Source organism: Arachis hypogaea, chromosome 13, assembly GCF_003086295.3.
Source record: "Arachis hypogaea cultivar Tifrunner chromosome 13, arahy.Tifrunner.gnm2.J5K5, whole genome shotgun sequence".
Taxonomy (NCBI): Eukaryota; Viridiplantae; Streptophyta; class Magnoliopsida; order Fabales; family Fabaceae; genus Arachis; species Arachis hypogaea.
Window position 1 is genome coordinate 34,278,656 of NC_092048.1, and position 14,703 is coordinate 34,293,358.

At 30.9% G+C, this 14,703-nt stretch overlaps 1 protein-coding gene across 8 annotated transcripts; it reads left to right on the plus strand.

The window, feature by feature from the left end:
- Positions 1 to 4,120: 4,120 nt before the first annotated feature.
- LOC112738014 (NAC domain-containing protein 75) lies at positions 4,121 to 7,923 on the plus strand. 8 transcript variants are annotated; one of them, XM_025788232.3, is made up of 6 exons: positions 4,121 to 4,700; positions 4,964 to 5,956; positions 6,101 to 6,256; positions 6,335 to 6,433; positions 7,373 to 7,473; positions 7,567 to 7,923. In XM_025788232.3, exons 2-6 carry the CDS (start codon positions 5,168 to 5,170, stop codon positions 7,595 to 7,597), a joined length of 1,176 nt encoding a protein of 391 aa, XP_025644017.1. In that variant the 5' UTR covers positions 4,121 to 4,700; positions 4,964 to 5,167; the 3' UTR covers positions 7,598 to 7,923. The 8 variants fall into 8 exon arrangements, with proteins under 8 accessions (XP_025644017.1, XP_025644020.1, XP_025644019.1 ...); XM_025788235.3 differs by having other exon boundaries at positions 6,338 to 6,433; XM_025788234.3 differs by having other exon boundaries at positions 6,104 to 6,256.
- The last annotated feature ends 6,780 nt before the right edge of the window (positions 7,924 to 14,703 follow it).

Genomic DNA, 14,703 nt, shown 5'->3' on the forward strand with positions numbered 1-14,703 from the left:
TGGTCTTAAAAGAAATTAATAAACAATTCTTGAGTAGATTTCGGTTTAAAACTGGAAGTTATAAAAAAAGGGCGTGATGGTTGATCATATCACATATTGTTGAGAGGTAAATGTTTAAGGAGCTAGTAAAAAAAAAGTCTGCAGACTTGCTGCCTAACATGTTGCCCCAGCCGAGCCCGTAGTTCCGCCTCCATTTTGGTCAAAAGTCAAAACAACAATTTAGACGAGTATCACATAAGAAATCTAAATTACCGTAAATAAAGTAAGCATCATCATTCAGCACCATCATTGTTTTCCATATTATCCGCTCCGTCATACCTACTTTCGTACTTACCAATTCCATTTTCCATTCTCTCGGATGGTCATCGTCAAGTTACCCATATTACTATTTCTAACTTGGAATATGGATCACACTAGTTTGCACGTTCTTCGTGGCTCAGAACCTTAAATCATTACATTTACAATTTAATTACATATCTCATAGCATAAGTCTTTATACATATATATAGTTTTCACAACGCCTTTCACCTGCCAAAGAATTCCACTTCGCAAGGAACGCCAAAGATAGGTTCATGTCAAAATCGATTAAGTGGATCAAATCAGTTTTACCGTTTCTTCTTTCTAGCAATGGAAAAGATAATTAATAACTACAGGCTCCCTTTCAGAATTTCTTTGTTTGACCAATCGTCTGCTTGTGCGCTTGGTAATCATATTGTAGTATAAATGTATAATCACTTAAGCTTTACTTGGTCTCCTGCCTCTTTAGGTAATGCTGAAATTAAAATATATATGAATGTTGTCCATTAATTATTATAATATGAAAAGTCTAGGGCCAGCAACTTTGTTAAATTTTGGCCAACATGTAACCAGTAAAGAAAAGTAAATCATTGGATGAAATCTCACACAAATCTTACACTATTAAAATCATCATTGATAACTACAAATCACAAAAGTTGCTGCCCGTAGCATTCCTCGTTATAATGTAAATAGTCCTCAATTGAAGTTTATGGGACATGAATGTGTTCTCAATAGTGGTATTATTACCTGCTTTGCTGGCTTGCAGTGTTTTCTCTTATAGTAATTCCCGTTTAATTAATTACTTTGTATAGTACTAATTTAACTAGAACCGTAATGATTCCATCTTTGTCTCCTACATACATTATATTAATAAAATGACGGTGATACTAACTCCATCGGTTATGAGAATAATTACGTGTTGATATAATAGAGTTACGCAGACCAGCAATTGAACGGATAATATATAAATATATCCCCGTGAAAGTGCAAGAATTACTAAAAGCTCCAAGGAGAAATGCAGAGCATACATACATAAATACCGTATCGGATTTGTACTCCTAAAGAAATATTCTAAAAGATAAAGTATGTATATGCGGGCGGGAACAAAGCGGTAGAGTATGCTGGAATTTCCTTTTGGTAGGATATTTTAGAATATTTGAGTGTGTATAAAACTAATTAAATCCTTACTTATTTTTCCATTATAATAATAATTAAGCATAAATAGTTTGTGTACGTATTTGTATATATGTATAATTGAGGGATGAAATAACTAGGTCATTGGTCAACATACTCTATGAAGTATGAACGAACAGAGAGTGTTAGTTGGTGCAATTTGCAAAGGACGACAAAGCTAAGGAACAATCATAACCAACTCTCAACATTGCAAAAAAAAACATCATTAGGGCCCCTCTTTTCTTTCTCTGTATTGACTGCTCTAAAGAAAAGAATATTAATGTATGTAGTTATAAACGTGAAGCCTAACCACACCATAAAGAGGAGCCAAAGATTTCCATCTTGATGCCGGACCCACCTATGTTCTTGGTCGTCTACTCTTTATATATTTATGTCCTCTAATATAATATATGATGATTGCGATCAATATTAATATTATTATTATTATTATTATTATTATTATTATTCAAGAGTCATACCTGAAGAAAAATAATAATGTTGATATACATCCCAAAAAGAAATTATTAATGTTTGTTTTTCATGTTAAGTACGGTAATTTGTCGATTGTTACTGTGGGGATTGGACTTTAAATAGACAGATTTTTAAGTCTAACAACATCAATTACTTGAATAGTTGTTGTAAGAGCATTTGTTATCGAAATAGGTTGACACTGTGTTGTTGAATGGTTAGAGTTAGGGATAGTGTTGGTTGTTCGGAAATGAATAGCTCTGAAGGGGGTAAATTTTGCCGCGGTTGGTGGTTGGAGACGCAGCGGTAATGAAGGCCGTTGCTGAAATAGAATTCAAATTCCACTATGACAAGTAGAACTGACCGACGAAGTTGGGTTTGTTAATCGGCGATAGCCGCTAGCGCATTTCGGACATCTATCTTCTCCAGCGACGAGTACTCACTGACAGTTAGCACTCCGACAATTTCGTGCAATTTTCACAGCAATTTTCCATCAATTTCCCACTATTCCACTTCCTCTCTGTTATAAACAACATGATGTGAATGTCGAATGCCTGCTGCAATGTACCGTCCTCTCAAATACAAAAACCTAACTCAATTATATCTCATCAGCCATCGATTTTGTGTTAACATTTGTTGTTTTTAGCAAAAAAAAAAAACATTTCTTTTAAATTGCTATCTAAAATTTTTACCTTTACTGTTAATTTTTTTACCATATTTAAAATTAATTAACTAAAAATTAATTTTTTTTTTATAAAAATCAGATGTCAATAAACAATTGGATGATTTTTTTATAAAGAAAAGTATATGGAACTAATTTTAAATCAGTCAAAAAATAGAACAATTTAATTAATTATAAATATAGTAATTAATTTTATTTATTTATAATTTAAAATATTGGTTATTAAATGTTTCACCATATTTAAATTATGAGAAGATACCTTTAATATCATTGCAACGTGAATAACGGAAACTGATTCAATTAGTTTCGTCTCTTCACCCTTCTTCTCTCTCCAAATGCCTAAAACATGATAAATCAAAAAACATCCTAATACCTAGTATAAAGTAGAGATTTTGGATTCATCCAGAAACATTTAGTTAATTTTTGGTTAGAACTATCTTGGTTACTAGCATTATTATTTATAATCATCATAATCACGACAAAACTACGGCCGTCAGAAAATGCACCCTTTTATATATATATAGTAGTAAAGAAAACAGTAAACTGTTTGGTGTGTGTGCTTCTAGTTCAAGTTTCGTTTCAGAAGTTTAAATCCAAAAATATATATTAATATATGATTTAGTATAATAATAGTTGTAGTAATTAGAAGAGAGGGTGGTGGTGGTGGTCCATCAAGTACTAGACTGCACATTTATTTTCCTTGATTATCAAGCAACCTCTCTGATCTCCGAGTGAGTGAGTGTGTGCAAAACATTCATGCCAAAAGGCATCATCATCACCACTCCAGCTCAATACCCATGTGAGTTTCTATCAGCCTTTGCCCCCCTCCCCCCTATTTTTCTCTTCTCTCTCTCTCTCTAAGATAATTTTGGCTTTATTATGTATGTAGATATGCTCCATATACATGAATTTGTTATACGTGCAGTGAAAATAATGTAGATGTTAATTAATAAAAAAATTTAAAAATCAGTATAATTTATTATTTTTTATTAATATTTTTAATTATTAATTTAATTTTTTTAATTTAAAAATGTGATCATATATTTTTAAAAAAATTTAGGGATCAGCATTTTTATTAAAATTTGGTCAGTACTTAATCAACAAAAGAAAAATGAGTAATATATTTTTTATTAGATGAAATCTCACACCATTAAAAATACTATTAATAACTAATTAATAACTACAAATTACAAAATTTGCTAACCCCTTAACATTTCTCTATACTTAAACATTATTAATTAACTAATGGTCTAAAAATAATAAATTTTATTCATTCTCTAACATCTCTATTAATTAAATTGTAATTCTTTCAAAGTTAAAGCTATATATAAGTCGTTTTTATTACTCATCCATGGATGTTCCGCGCCTAATTATTTCTATGATTCTGACACGTATTAACAAGTGATCAGTTAATTTTAATGTGTATGGTTCCCAACTTCCCATAGCTTAACTATGGTAGAAAGCTTCGCAATATATATGTTTCTCTCTAATCAATTATTTATGTTTGTCTTCCTTTTTTCTATTCTTGTTTTCATATACAGGACTATTTATTTTTCAAACTTGTATTTTTTAGTTATATATTCCAAATATATATATATAATTTTGTGCCGTTTTGTGCTTTATTTGCTTTAGCAGTGAAGGCTGAAAGAAAGGTTCTGCCTGCCTCCTCAAGTAGTAGAAGCAAGCAGCATACACATACAAGAGAGAAGAGACGAAGGCAGCATGGGCTTTCAACTTTAATTAGTTAGAATAAACCAAACGGCCTGGATGGTTTTCTTTTTTTTTCTTTTTCTTTTCTTTTCTCCTTCTTTCTTTATTATATCCTGTTTCTGTTTCTCTCTCTCTTTATTCATTTCTCCTTTTTCCTCTTCTCACATAATTAAACCGAGCAGCCTAGCTATTACTACATACATCCGCTTCATAAATTAGCAAAGTCTTAAAGGTGCTATTCTGTGCTATGTGTTTGAAGCCACACCCAACTTTTCCTTTATTATAAATTTTTATTCGTCGCTGCAGAGAGAGAGAGAGAGAGAGAGAGCTCTATGTGGTTTATGCTTAATTTCTATGGTTAAAGCAGCAGGTTTATTGCTCCTCCAATCTATTATATGTTCTAACAGTTTTTTTTTTTTTTTTTACATCCTTCCCTTCTCTCCTTTAATTTCTAGGTTTCCTGCATATAGTGCATACTTAATTTCATATATTCAGCACAAATTAATTTTCTGTTGATACTCTAAATAAAATATATATGTAGCCTAGCTACCACTGGTTGCTTTTCTTGAGAAAAAGTTATTAGTATTTTCGATTAAGGTATAATAATAATTTTGTTTTTATTATTCGTTGTAGCCTGGAGCCACTAGCTAGTTTCTAAATAATCGAATCGTTATATGATGAAGTAGATGATTGGAAGATGTGATCCAGTTCCAATATATATTAATCAAAGTGTTGGATTTGTGAGTTATAGATAGAAGAGAATGATCATGAGTAGTAGCAGTAGTGGATTGTTGCATAGAAAAAGAATTGAAAATAACAAGGAAAGAAGTAGAGTCGATGAATAAGATGGATCTGATAGATGCGAAGCTGCAAGAAGAGCATCAATTGTGTGCATCATCGTTGAAACAGTGCCCCGCTTGTGGACATAAGTTTGAAGGCAGCAGCGGGAAGAAGGCGGAGTGGGAGTGGGTAGGTCTGCCAGCGGGAGTGAAGTTCGATCCAACAGACCAAGAACTGATAGAGCATCTAGAAGCAAAAGTAGAGGCAAAGAGATCGCACCCTTTGATCGATGAGTTCATTCCCACCATTGAAGGAGAAGATGGAATCTGTTACACCCATCCCGAGAAGCTCCCAGGTGTGACGAGGGATGGGTTGAGCAGACACTTCTTTCACAGGCCATCAAGGGCGTACACCACTGGAACACGGAAGAGAAGAAAGATTCTTCAAAACGATGAGGCGGAGGCCGAGAGAGGAGAGACACGGTGGCACAAGACCGGTAAGACAAGGGCCGTTATGCTCAAGGGAAAGCAGAAGGGGTGCAAGAAGATTCTGGTGTTGTACACCAACTTCGGCAAGAACAGGAAGCCCCAGAAGACCAACTGGGTCATGCATCAGTACCACCTCGGACTCCATGAAGAGGAGAAAGACGGGGAGCTCGTCGTCTCTAAGATTTTCTACCAAACTCAGCCGAGGCAATGCAGTTGGTCTTCTTCTTCTTCTTCTTCTTCAATTACTGCTGTTGCTCCCCCTGTCAAAACTAATAATGACACCTGTCCCGTTCTTGGATTCCCTCCTATGGAACATTTCAGCAGCTTCATCCCTCTCAGAAAAACCCTCCATAATGAGGTGATTAATTTATCGTAACAACTATATATTGCAACAATTAATGAATATTAAATAAAAAGTTTTGACTATTTTTTTTTTATTTCTCTAACATTACCAATATATAGTGACTTGGGTGCATGTTAACATAGAGCAATGACCTTGTAGCAGGAAGTTGGAATAGGAGGGGAAACTTGCACACCAGCGTCACATATTCCTTCATCAAATCCTGTTGGAGTCTTCCATCACAACACTTCCATCATCCTTGACGACCTTATCTCCGCTAGATTCATGACTCCTCCTCCTCCTCCTCAGTTCCACCAGGTAGGTACTTTCTATGTGCAGATTGGTTATTGTTGTTGTTGAGTGCTACGTTGACCTTTGAAAATCCACATGATGCAGCAGCATGATAATAAAGTAGTAGGAGGAACCTCTGCTTCTGGTTTAGAGGAACTCATCATGGGCTGCACTTCAACTTCAACCACTCATAATATCACCAAAGTAAGAACAATGAGACTAATTCACTCAGCTCTCTTCACATCAACTTTGTCACCTATTATGCGCACTATACAAACTATATCACACTAAACATGGTCCAGTTTTTTATTTATTCTTGTTTTGAATTAAAGACTGGAATAATTCAACATGCTGCTTCTCTTCTCTTCTTGTTTCTGTATCTAAGAACAGAATATAATCTTTTCTTTGCACAATAATGGAGGAAATTAAAAGAATGAATTACATCCAAGAATAAGAATTCCCAATACAATTATTTGTTATATGAATTTCTTTAAGTTACATTAATACCGTGTGTATACAAGGTCATCAAACCACTTCACATATTATTGCACCATTTACTTTGTCATACTTGTTTTAATCTTTCTACATCAAAGAACTCTATGTCATATTTATTGTTTAACATTAGATTATTTTACAAATGAAATTATTGATTAAAGAATTATTATTTGTCATCTAAACTTTATTACTAAGTTTGAATATGAAAGAATATATTCCTACCTTTGTTAATAGCTTACGGGGTTAATTTTGCTTTATGTTGATGTTATATTTCTTTTTTCCCATTGTAAAGTAATAAGAATATATCATATGCAGAAGGAAATAAAGAAAAGAAAAAAGTAAGGAGAATATGTAGACTAATAAATCCGTCAAACTATGGTAATTTGAAGGAAAGAGATCTCCAAGACAAGGAGGGAAAGAATCCTTCTCTTTATTAATTTTCATCTTTGAACTTTCTAAGTGCCAATTGAAAAAGTTAGAAAACAAACACACACACATGATTATGCAACTTCTAGCTAGTAGGTGGCAATAAAAACATCACTGCTGCATGAGAATGAGTAGATTGTTAGAAAGAAATGATTGTTTGGATGAGCTTCAATGCAATTCAAAGTGTGCAGAAGGCTAACCCTAAATTAAATTACATTGCAGGAGGCATCAATGTCAAACACAAACCCACAAGAAGCTGAGTGGTTGAAGTACTCTTCTTATTGGGCTGACCCTCAGCCTCAGCCTCAGCCTCATCTTCATGGGTAATAATAACAGACCCCTGGCAAAGTAATCATCCACACTTGCGCTTTCCTCTTCTTTTTTTTTTTCATTAATGCAAATATATATATATAAAGGGCGTGGCTTTTCGAGTCTCAACGGAAATAACTGCTGCATGTGTGCACTGTAACGGCACATACATCAAGTTGGAAACAAACAACAAAGGAGGGAAGAACAAATTGAATCAAATTCAAGAAAATGAAAATAACCGCAAGAAAATTAAAGCTCGCTGCTGTTCTACCTCCTCATCACACAAAGAAACAGTTTGATAATGCATCAAAATCATCACTATTACCGATATAGTATCTTTTTTTCTCTCATTATTCATATTATTTTATTATTTTAATTAAGATGTTTGTATAATTTCCCTTTTACTGACTTGCTTCTTTTACACATTACATGAAATATCAAATATACCGATGAGTTTCTGCAAACTGCTTTGCCCTAATATATATAGTACACCTAGATAGGTACTTTTGCTATTAAAAGAAGAGATATTTAATTACATTAAACAAATAAAAAAATATAGGTAGCAAACATATTATCTGCTAACTTATTATCAATAATAATTAATTATTATATTTTAAACACATGTATAAAAAGACATATCTAAAAAATATATTTATAAAGACAATTTTATTAGACATATCCATAAAGACACTTTCATTAAATACAGATATAATAAGAGTTGGTAGAAATTGGTAGAAATACTGTTATAAAGTAGAAGCCTATGTTGTAAACTGTTTTAAAAGAACTTCTTTGAACCGTTATTGATGTAAACCGTTAAAAGATATTACGCTGTGTGAGTGTGGTTGGACGTTACGAGTTACCAGTGATTGCACGAATTCATAGCTTCCTTTTGGAGCTTTTATTGGTGTTGGTGATTGCCTATTAAAAAGAAATGCTACTTTAGGAGTTGAGTTTCGATAAGATCTTTTAGTTTTGATGGATCCTTTAACTGACCAAACAGTAGTACTCTACACATGAATTTGAACTGCAATATATGTACAAAAATAATAGTAATAGAATAGAAACACGCGCACACGTTTTCCTGTGAAATTTATATATTAAGTTAGTTACGGTTGATGGTTAGTAGGGTACACTTTGCTTCTCTATAGGCCTTTATGACTTGCGTCTTTCATATATTCCTATCTCTATGATCTATCCAGTAATAAGGAGGAGGGAACCCACGTTCAAAATTTGTTATTGAAATTATTACTGATGACTGATGAGTAGGTCTTTTATTTTGAATGACACAAGACAAGTTGCATTCTATGTGCTAGGGTTACTTTTTCTGTTTAGTATTTGGGAAAGCTAGAGAGTGATATCTCAGAAATAAATATATGATATCATATAGTATAGGAGACAGACACATCTTTAATGCTTTATTCTGCGTTAGATTCGAGCTTTTCCCTACGGTATTATTGGAGTAAAGATGTGTTTATCACAGAGAGAGAGAGAGAGAGAGAGAGAGAGAGAGAGAGAGAGAGAGAGAGAGAGAGAGAGAGAGAGAGAGAGAGAGAGAGAGAGAGAGAGAGAGAGAGAGAGAGAGAGAGAGAGAGAGAGAGAGAGAGAGAGAGATGCATGCTAATCCTTTTGTTTAATTCCATGGGATAATATTCATGCAATAAAGCTAAAATAATGAATAGGTAATTTCATTGTAGTTTCTGTTGGGAATAAAGGTGCGTGTTGAATAGGGATGAGAAGACAAGAATAAACTTTTTAGGTTCTTTCATTTTCTTTTCTCTTTTTGATTGACTGCGTATAACTCCTATACGTTCACTCACCGTGTGTATATATAAAATAATATATATACTAGTAGCCATGGATCTACTATATGATATGTGTTAGTACTGTTTGTGTCAGATTGATGCTTGCTTAATAATCAGAATTAAAAACAAAGGAAAAATAGAGATTATATGCATAGACATGGTTTAAATAATTATATTCGTGATATATGAATTAGTTGTTGGGAATGGAATATGCATGTAGTGTGGTATGGAGGACTTTCTCTTTATGGGAGACTTTGGATGCTTTGGAAGGGAACATAAGTGATAAGTGCAAGAGTAGTAGTAGTCGTGGGGCAGTTTTGCTTATGTGGCAGAGATTTGGTCCCATAAAGAAGTTGCAGGAGGAATGCTCGTAATCCTAGTGCACTCTCCCAATATATATACAATTCCAATCCATTTTATAATTCTATTTTATAATTGTTATGAGCGGTAGTGTCTACTTACCTGACACATTTTAGACATGATATTTTAATATTTGTCTAACACTTTTATTTTTTATATTTAATTATATTTTAACAAAAAAATATAAAAAATAGATATATTTAAATACTATTGTATATCAATATGTATAATTTTATTTTTAATATAGAATTTTAAAATAATTTTAAAAATAATATATATTATTATTTATTAAAATAAAAAAATTAAATATTTTATATAATTAAAAAATATTAAAAATAATTAAAAAATATATATATATATATATACTATATTTTTGTATCTTATAAAAATATAAAATCCGTATGTCCACATATCCTATTTCGTAATGTATTTTGTATTCGTGTTAATATCTATGTATCATAAATTGTTAGTGTACAGCAGACATCATGTGTAGGTCGTGTACTTATTCGATATAGTTTCTATTGTACATTTTGTTCTGATGCAAATAGCAAAAAAAATTTCTAATTGAAATCCAAATATATTAGTAACTGTTAATTGAATGCACTTTGATGGTATAAAATCATGGTATGATACTAAACTTCAAGTATGCATAAATAACTCTTAATCTACCAATTTTGATTGTATAAACTATAATAGTTCAGCTATGCATTTAAATTTTTTTGTTAACTAAATTTAATTAAATTAGTCTAAACGTAACAAAAATTTCTTTCATTACATCAAACTTGTATACATGTATCAATAACGCAAACATATCTTTTTTTATTTTCGCGTTTCTTCTTTTTCGTGTTCTTCTTTCTTTTTCTTTACTTTACTCATTCTTTATCTTCGCATTCCTCCTCCTCCTCTTCCTCCTCCTCCTCCTTCTTTTTCATGTTCCTTCTTCTTCTTCATGTATTTTTTCTCAATCGTCAATCTTTTATTGTTGCTATTGTTGCTGCATTTTTTTTCCTCCTTTTAATTGAGGTTCATTTGGATCCAAAAATAAATTTGATGTGTTTTTGTTGATGATTAAGTCTTTTTGACTGTTTGCTCAAAATTGAACTAATTTCGATTCATTTGTGAATTAATTGAGGTTCACTTGATGCTAGTGATAAGTATTAACCAAATTTTTTATTCCTGAAGTAATTTCGGTTCATTTATTAGTTTAATTGAGGTTCATTTGGATCCAAAAATAAATTGTACGTGTTTTTGCTGAAGATTGAATCTTTTTGACTGCTTGTTTAAAATTGAACTAATTTCTTTTTATTTATGAATTAATTGAGGTTCATTTGATGATGCAATTAAGTATTGACCAAGTTTTTTATTCCTTAAGTAATTTCGATTCATTTCTTAGTTTATTTGAGGTTCATTTGGATCCAGAAATAAATTCAATGTGTTTTTGTTGATGATCGAGTCTTTTTAACTACTTATTCAAAACTAAACTAACTGAATGGAATAAAGTGAAATCTAATACAATTGAATAAAGTGATAATGAATAATTTCATTCTTCTTTGCTAACAAACTTGGTCAATACTTATCAGTAGCATTAAGTGAACCTCAATTAGCACACAAATGAACCGAAATTAGTTTAGATTTGAACAAACAATAAAAAAGACTCCATCATTAACAAAAATTCATCGAATTCATTTCTGAATCACCCAAATGAACCTCAAAAAAATTAAGATTTGAACCGAAATTACTTAAGGAATAAACAATTTGGTCAATATTTATCAGCAGCATCAAGTAAACCTCAATTAACACACAAATGAACAGAAATAAAATAAGAAATGAACCGAAATTATTTAATGATGATATCAGAGAAAATGAAAACCAATAAATATGTTAACAAAATGTTGGTGTTATTGGTGATGACAATAACAAAAAAGAAAAAGGAGGAGGAGGAGGAGGAGGAGGAGGAGGAGGAGGAGGAGGAGGGAAGTAGAAGAACCTGCGTACGCGAATTTGGAAGAAGAAGGAGGAGGAGGAGAAGGAATCAGAGAAGGAGAAGGCGCGTGATTTGAAAAGCGGTTATAACAATTTGGTTAGACTTAGTTAAGTATTTTGTTTGGATGTAGAAATTTATTCAAACTATAAATATATTACTAACTGATTTGTTGGCAATAACCCGACTCAGGTAAAACTATAAATCACTAAAGAACAGTTACCACATAAATAGGCTAAAATTCTCAATAGCTTCGCAATATTAGGAGTAATCGTGACACAACAACTCTATAAATATAAAACCTTAACTACGCATAAAAGTACGTTATTCACTCTAAATATCATCTCTACTACTTTATTCTTTACTACGTTATTTATTTTTGAAAAACTGACATATATTTTGCCTCCATCAAAGATAGGCAAATTCAAATAGGGGTGTCCATGGATCGGATCGTATCCGCAGATCCGCGGTAAATATCCGCATCCGATCTGAAAATTGTGAATACGATCTGATCCGCAAATTGATCGGATCCGATCCGATCCGATCCGCACCCTTTGCGGATCGGATCACGGATATCTGCTCTACATCCACATATCCGATCCGCGAATCCGCAGATCCGCACAATAATAATTAAAAAATAAATAAATATATATATGTTTGGTATTATATTTACTTAGCTTGTTTGTATGTTTTAGTTAGTAATTATTATTCATATATTGTATTATTTTATTTTTGTTATTTAGAAAGAGTTTGATTAAAAATATTTTAGGAATAAATAAGTTTAAAAGTATGAAAAAATATTTTTATTGAATTTTTTTACATAGAAATATAATTAAAAAGAGAAGGTTTAATCATGCGGATCCGATATCCGATCCGATCCAATTCGCATATTTGCGGATCGGATCGGATCGGATCTTGCACTAAAAAGCGCGGATATCATATCCGATCCGATCCGATGAAAATTGTGCAGATCAGATCGAATTTTCGGCCATATCTGATCCAATCCGATCCGCGGACACCTCTAAATTCAAACATGGAGTAGGACGAGCTGAAGTCAGTTATATCTATATAGGAACATTAATTAAATTTTTCATTAAGTATAAATTTAAAAGAAAAAAATTAATTGAATTAATTTATACTTTAATGCTATTGACGAACTGTTCAAAATCTTATTGCTGTTCAATGTCCTATTAAATTAATATATTGTCCTAACTTGTTCATTCTTAATATATTTAAAAAAATGTCTTAATAAGTTAATATATTTTCCTATTTTTCGATTCAGTCTTAAATTCGTTTGGGCTAGATAGGTATTATAGGAGAACATAAATGTCACAAAAAAAAAAAATCCAAGTAATTCTTCAAACAATAAAGTTCTTACTTCACGAACAATCTTTAATCATAACTATCTTTGTGGAAGTGCTTCGTAGAACATCTACAAAAATTACCAACAACTTTCAAAAAATTACATAAATAACTGCCCTCTTCAAAATACTGATTATACCAGAAGTGAGAAATAGAATATATTGATGGGTAAAAAATTAGGCTGACAATTATCTATAACAATATACAAAAAAAAAATAGAGAGAATTGTGTCCAATTTTTGTATTTTTATTTTAACCTTATTAATAAATAGTGATACATTTTAAAAATTGATATAAAATATAATTATTATTTTTTCTTCATTCATATTGCGGTTACTTCTTTATTTTACGCACAACTTTCACTCATGGTGTCTTCTTTTTTGTTCCACTACAAATAGGTGGTACTCTTTTTTATCTTTCAGGTAATTCTATTAGTCTTATATTTACAAAATATAGTTATTAAAGTCAGATTTCTTACTGTAACTAACACATAGTTATTCATTGTGTCATCATTTAAATTATTTTTTGTCTGTCTTCTTCTATCTCTGGTTATGTAAGTTTTATTTTTTTTTCTAACCATGAATATAAAACCTTCTCAATATTGAAAGAGAAAGTCTATGCCTGTTATTCAAGGTCGATATAAAACTTTAAAGTATATTTAGTTTGAATGGTATCAATAATTTGAGAAAATGAATTTGAACTTAAATAACTATTCTTAATGAAGAGCAGTGGCTATATATTTATTGATTTTTTAATGTGTATTTACATGTCATCTTTTATTTGTGTGGTGTTGGACAACAGTAGTGCTCATATCACAATTTCAAAGTTCATTTTATATTTATGTCCATTCATAAAGTATTTTACAAAAAATTATGTTTAAATAAATTTTTTATCTTATAATTATTTTATATTTTAAAATTTAAAATTTTATATTTTTATTTTTATTCAAGAATTATTTTTGTATTTTATTTAATTCTGTTAGTCTAAAAGTATTAATATTAATTTTTATTTTTTAATTTTTAGAATAAATAAAAAAATGTGACTTTTTTTATAAATTAGATGATTTAAAAATTACTCATTATAAAATAAGTTAAGTTTAATTCTTGACATGTTAAATAAAAGATAGTTTAATTAGATAAAAAAAATAATAAAAAAATATAAGAACACATATCATATAAAAAAATTTCTTTCTACATCAAAGTGATAAGATAAAAATTTTTTTTTACATCAAATCGATAAAAGAAAAAGGCAGAACTATTTTTTAACGTAAAAAGTTAGAAATGAATTAAAATGATAGAAAAATTATTAAAAATATAAATTAAATAAGTAAAATGAAGAGAAAAAAAATAGAAGTAGAAGTTATGTGTAAAACCGAATAAAATTTATAACTACAGTGGATAAAGGTAATAAAAGACGATAGAGACGGCGATGTAATTAATGGTGTTGAAAAAAAAGGAGAAGGGCGATAGTAAGAGAAACACATAAAAGTGTGCATGAAGGACAAAATTGGTAGATTTTTCTAAAAAATTGAAAAAAAACTTTAATTAGAGTGAAATCAAACTACTAGTGAGAATACATCATACTCAAAACAAAAGGATATAAACTAAAACTAACATAATATTAAACAAAATATAAAGATAGTGAAGGATGTAAAGACATTGATAAAATAAAGGATATAACTAAAACTAACATAGAATTAAACAAAACATGAAGATGGTGAAAAATGTGAAGACATTCGAT

Bases quoted from the DNA above. Each gene is read 5' to 3' on its own strand.
- LOC112738014 (XM_025788232.3), top strand. From the start codon at position 5,168: ATGAATAAGATGGATCTGATAGATGCGAAGCTGCAAGAAGAGCATCAA. The intron at 6,434-7,372 runs GTAAGAACAATG...ATTACATTGCAG, and splicing joins CCACTCATAATATCACCAAA to GAGGCATCAATGTCAAACAC. The intron at 7,474-7,566 runs GTAATAATAACA...ATATATATAAAG, and splicing joins CCTCAGCCTCATCTTCATGG to GGCGTGGCTTTTCGAGTCTC.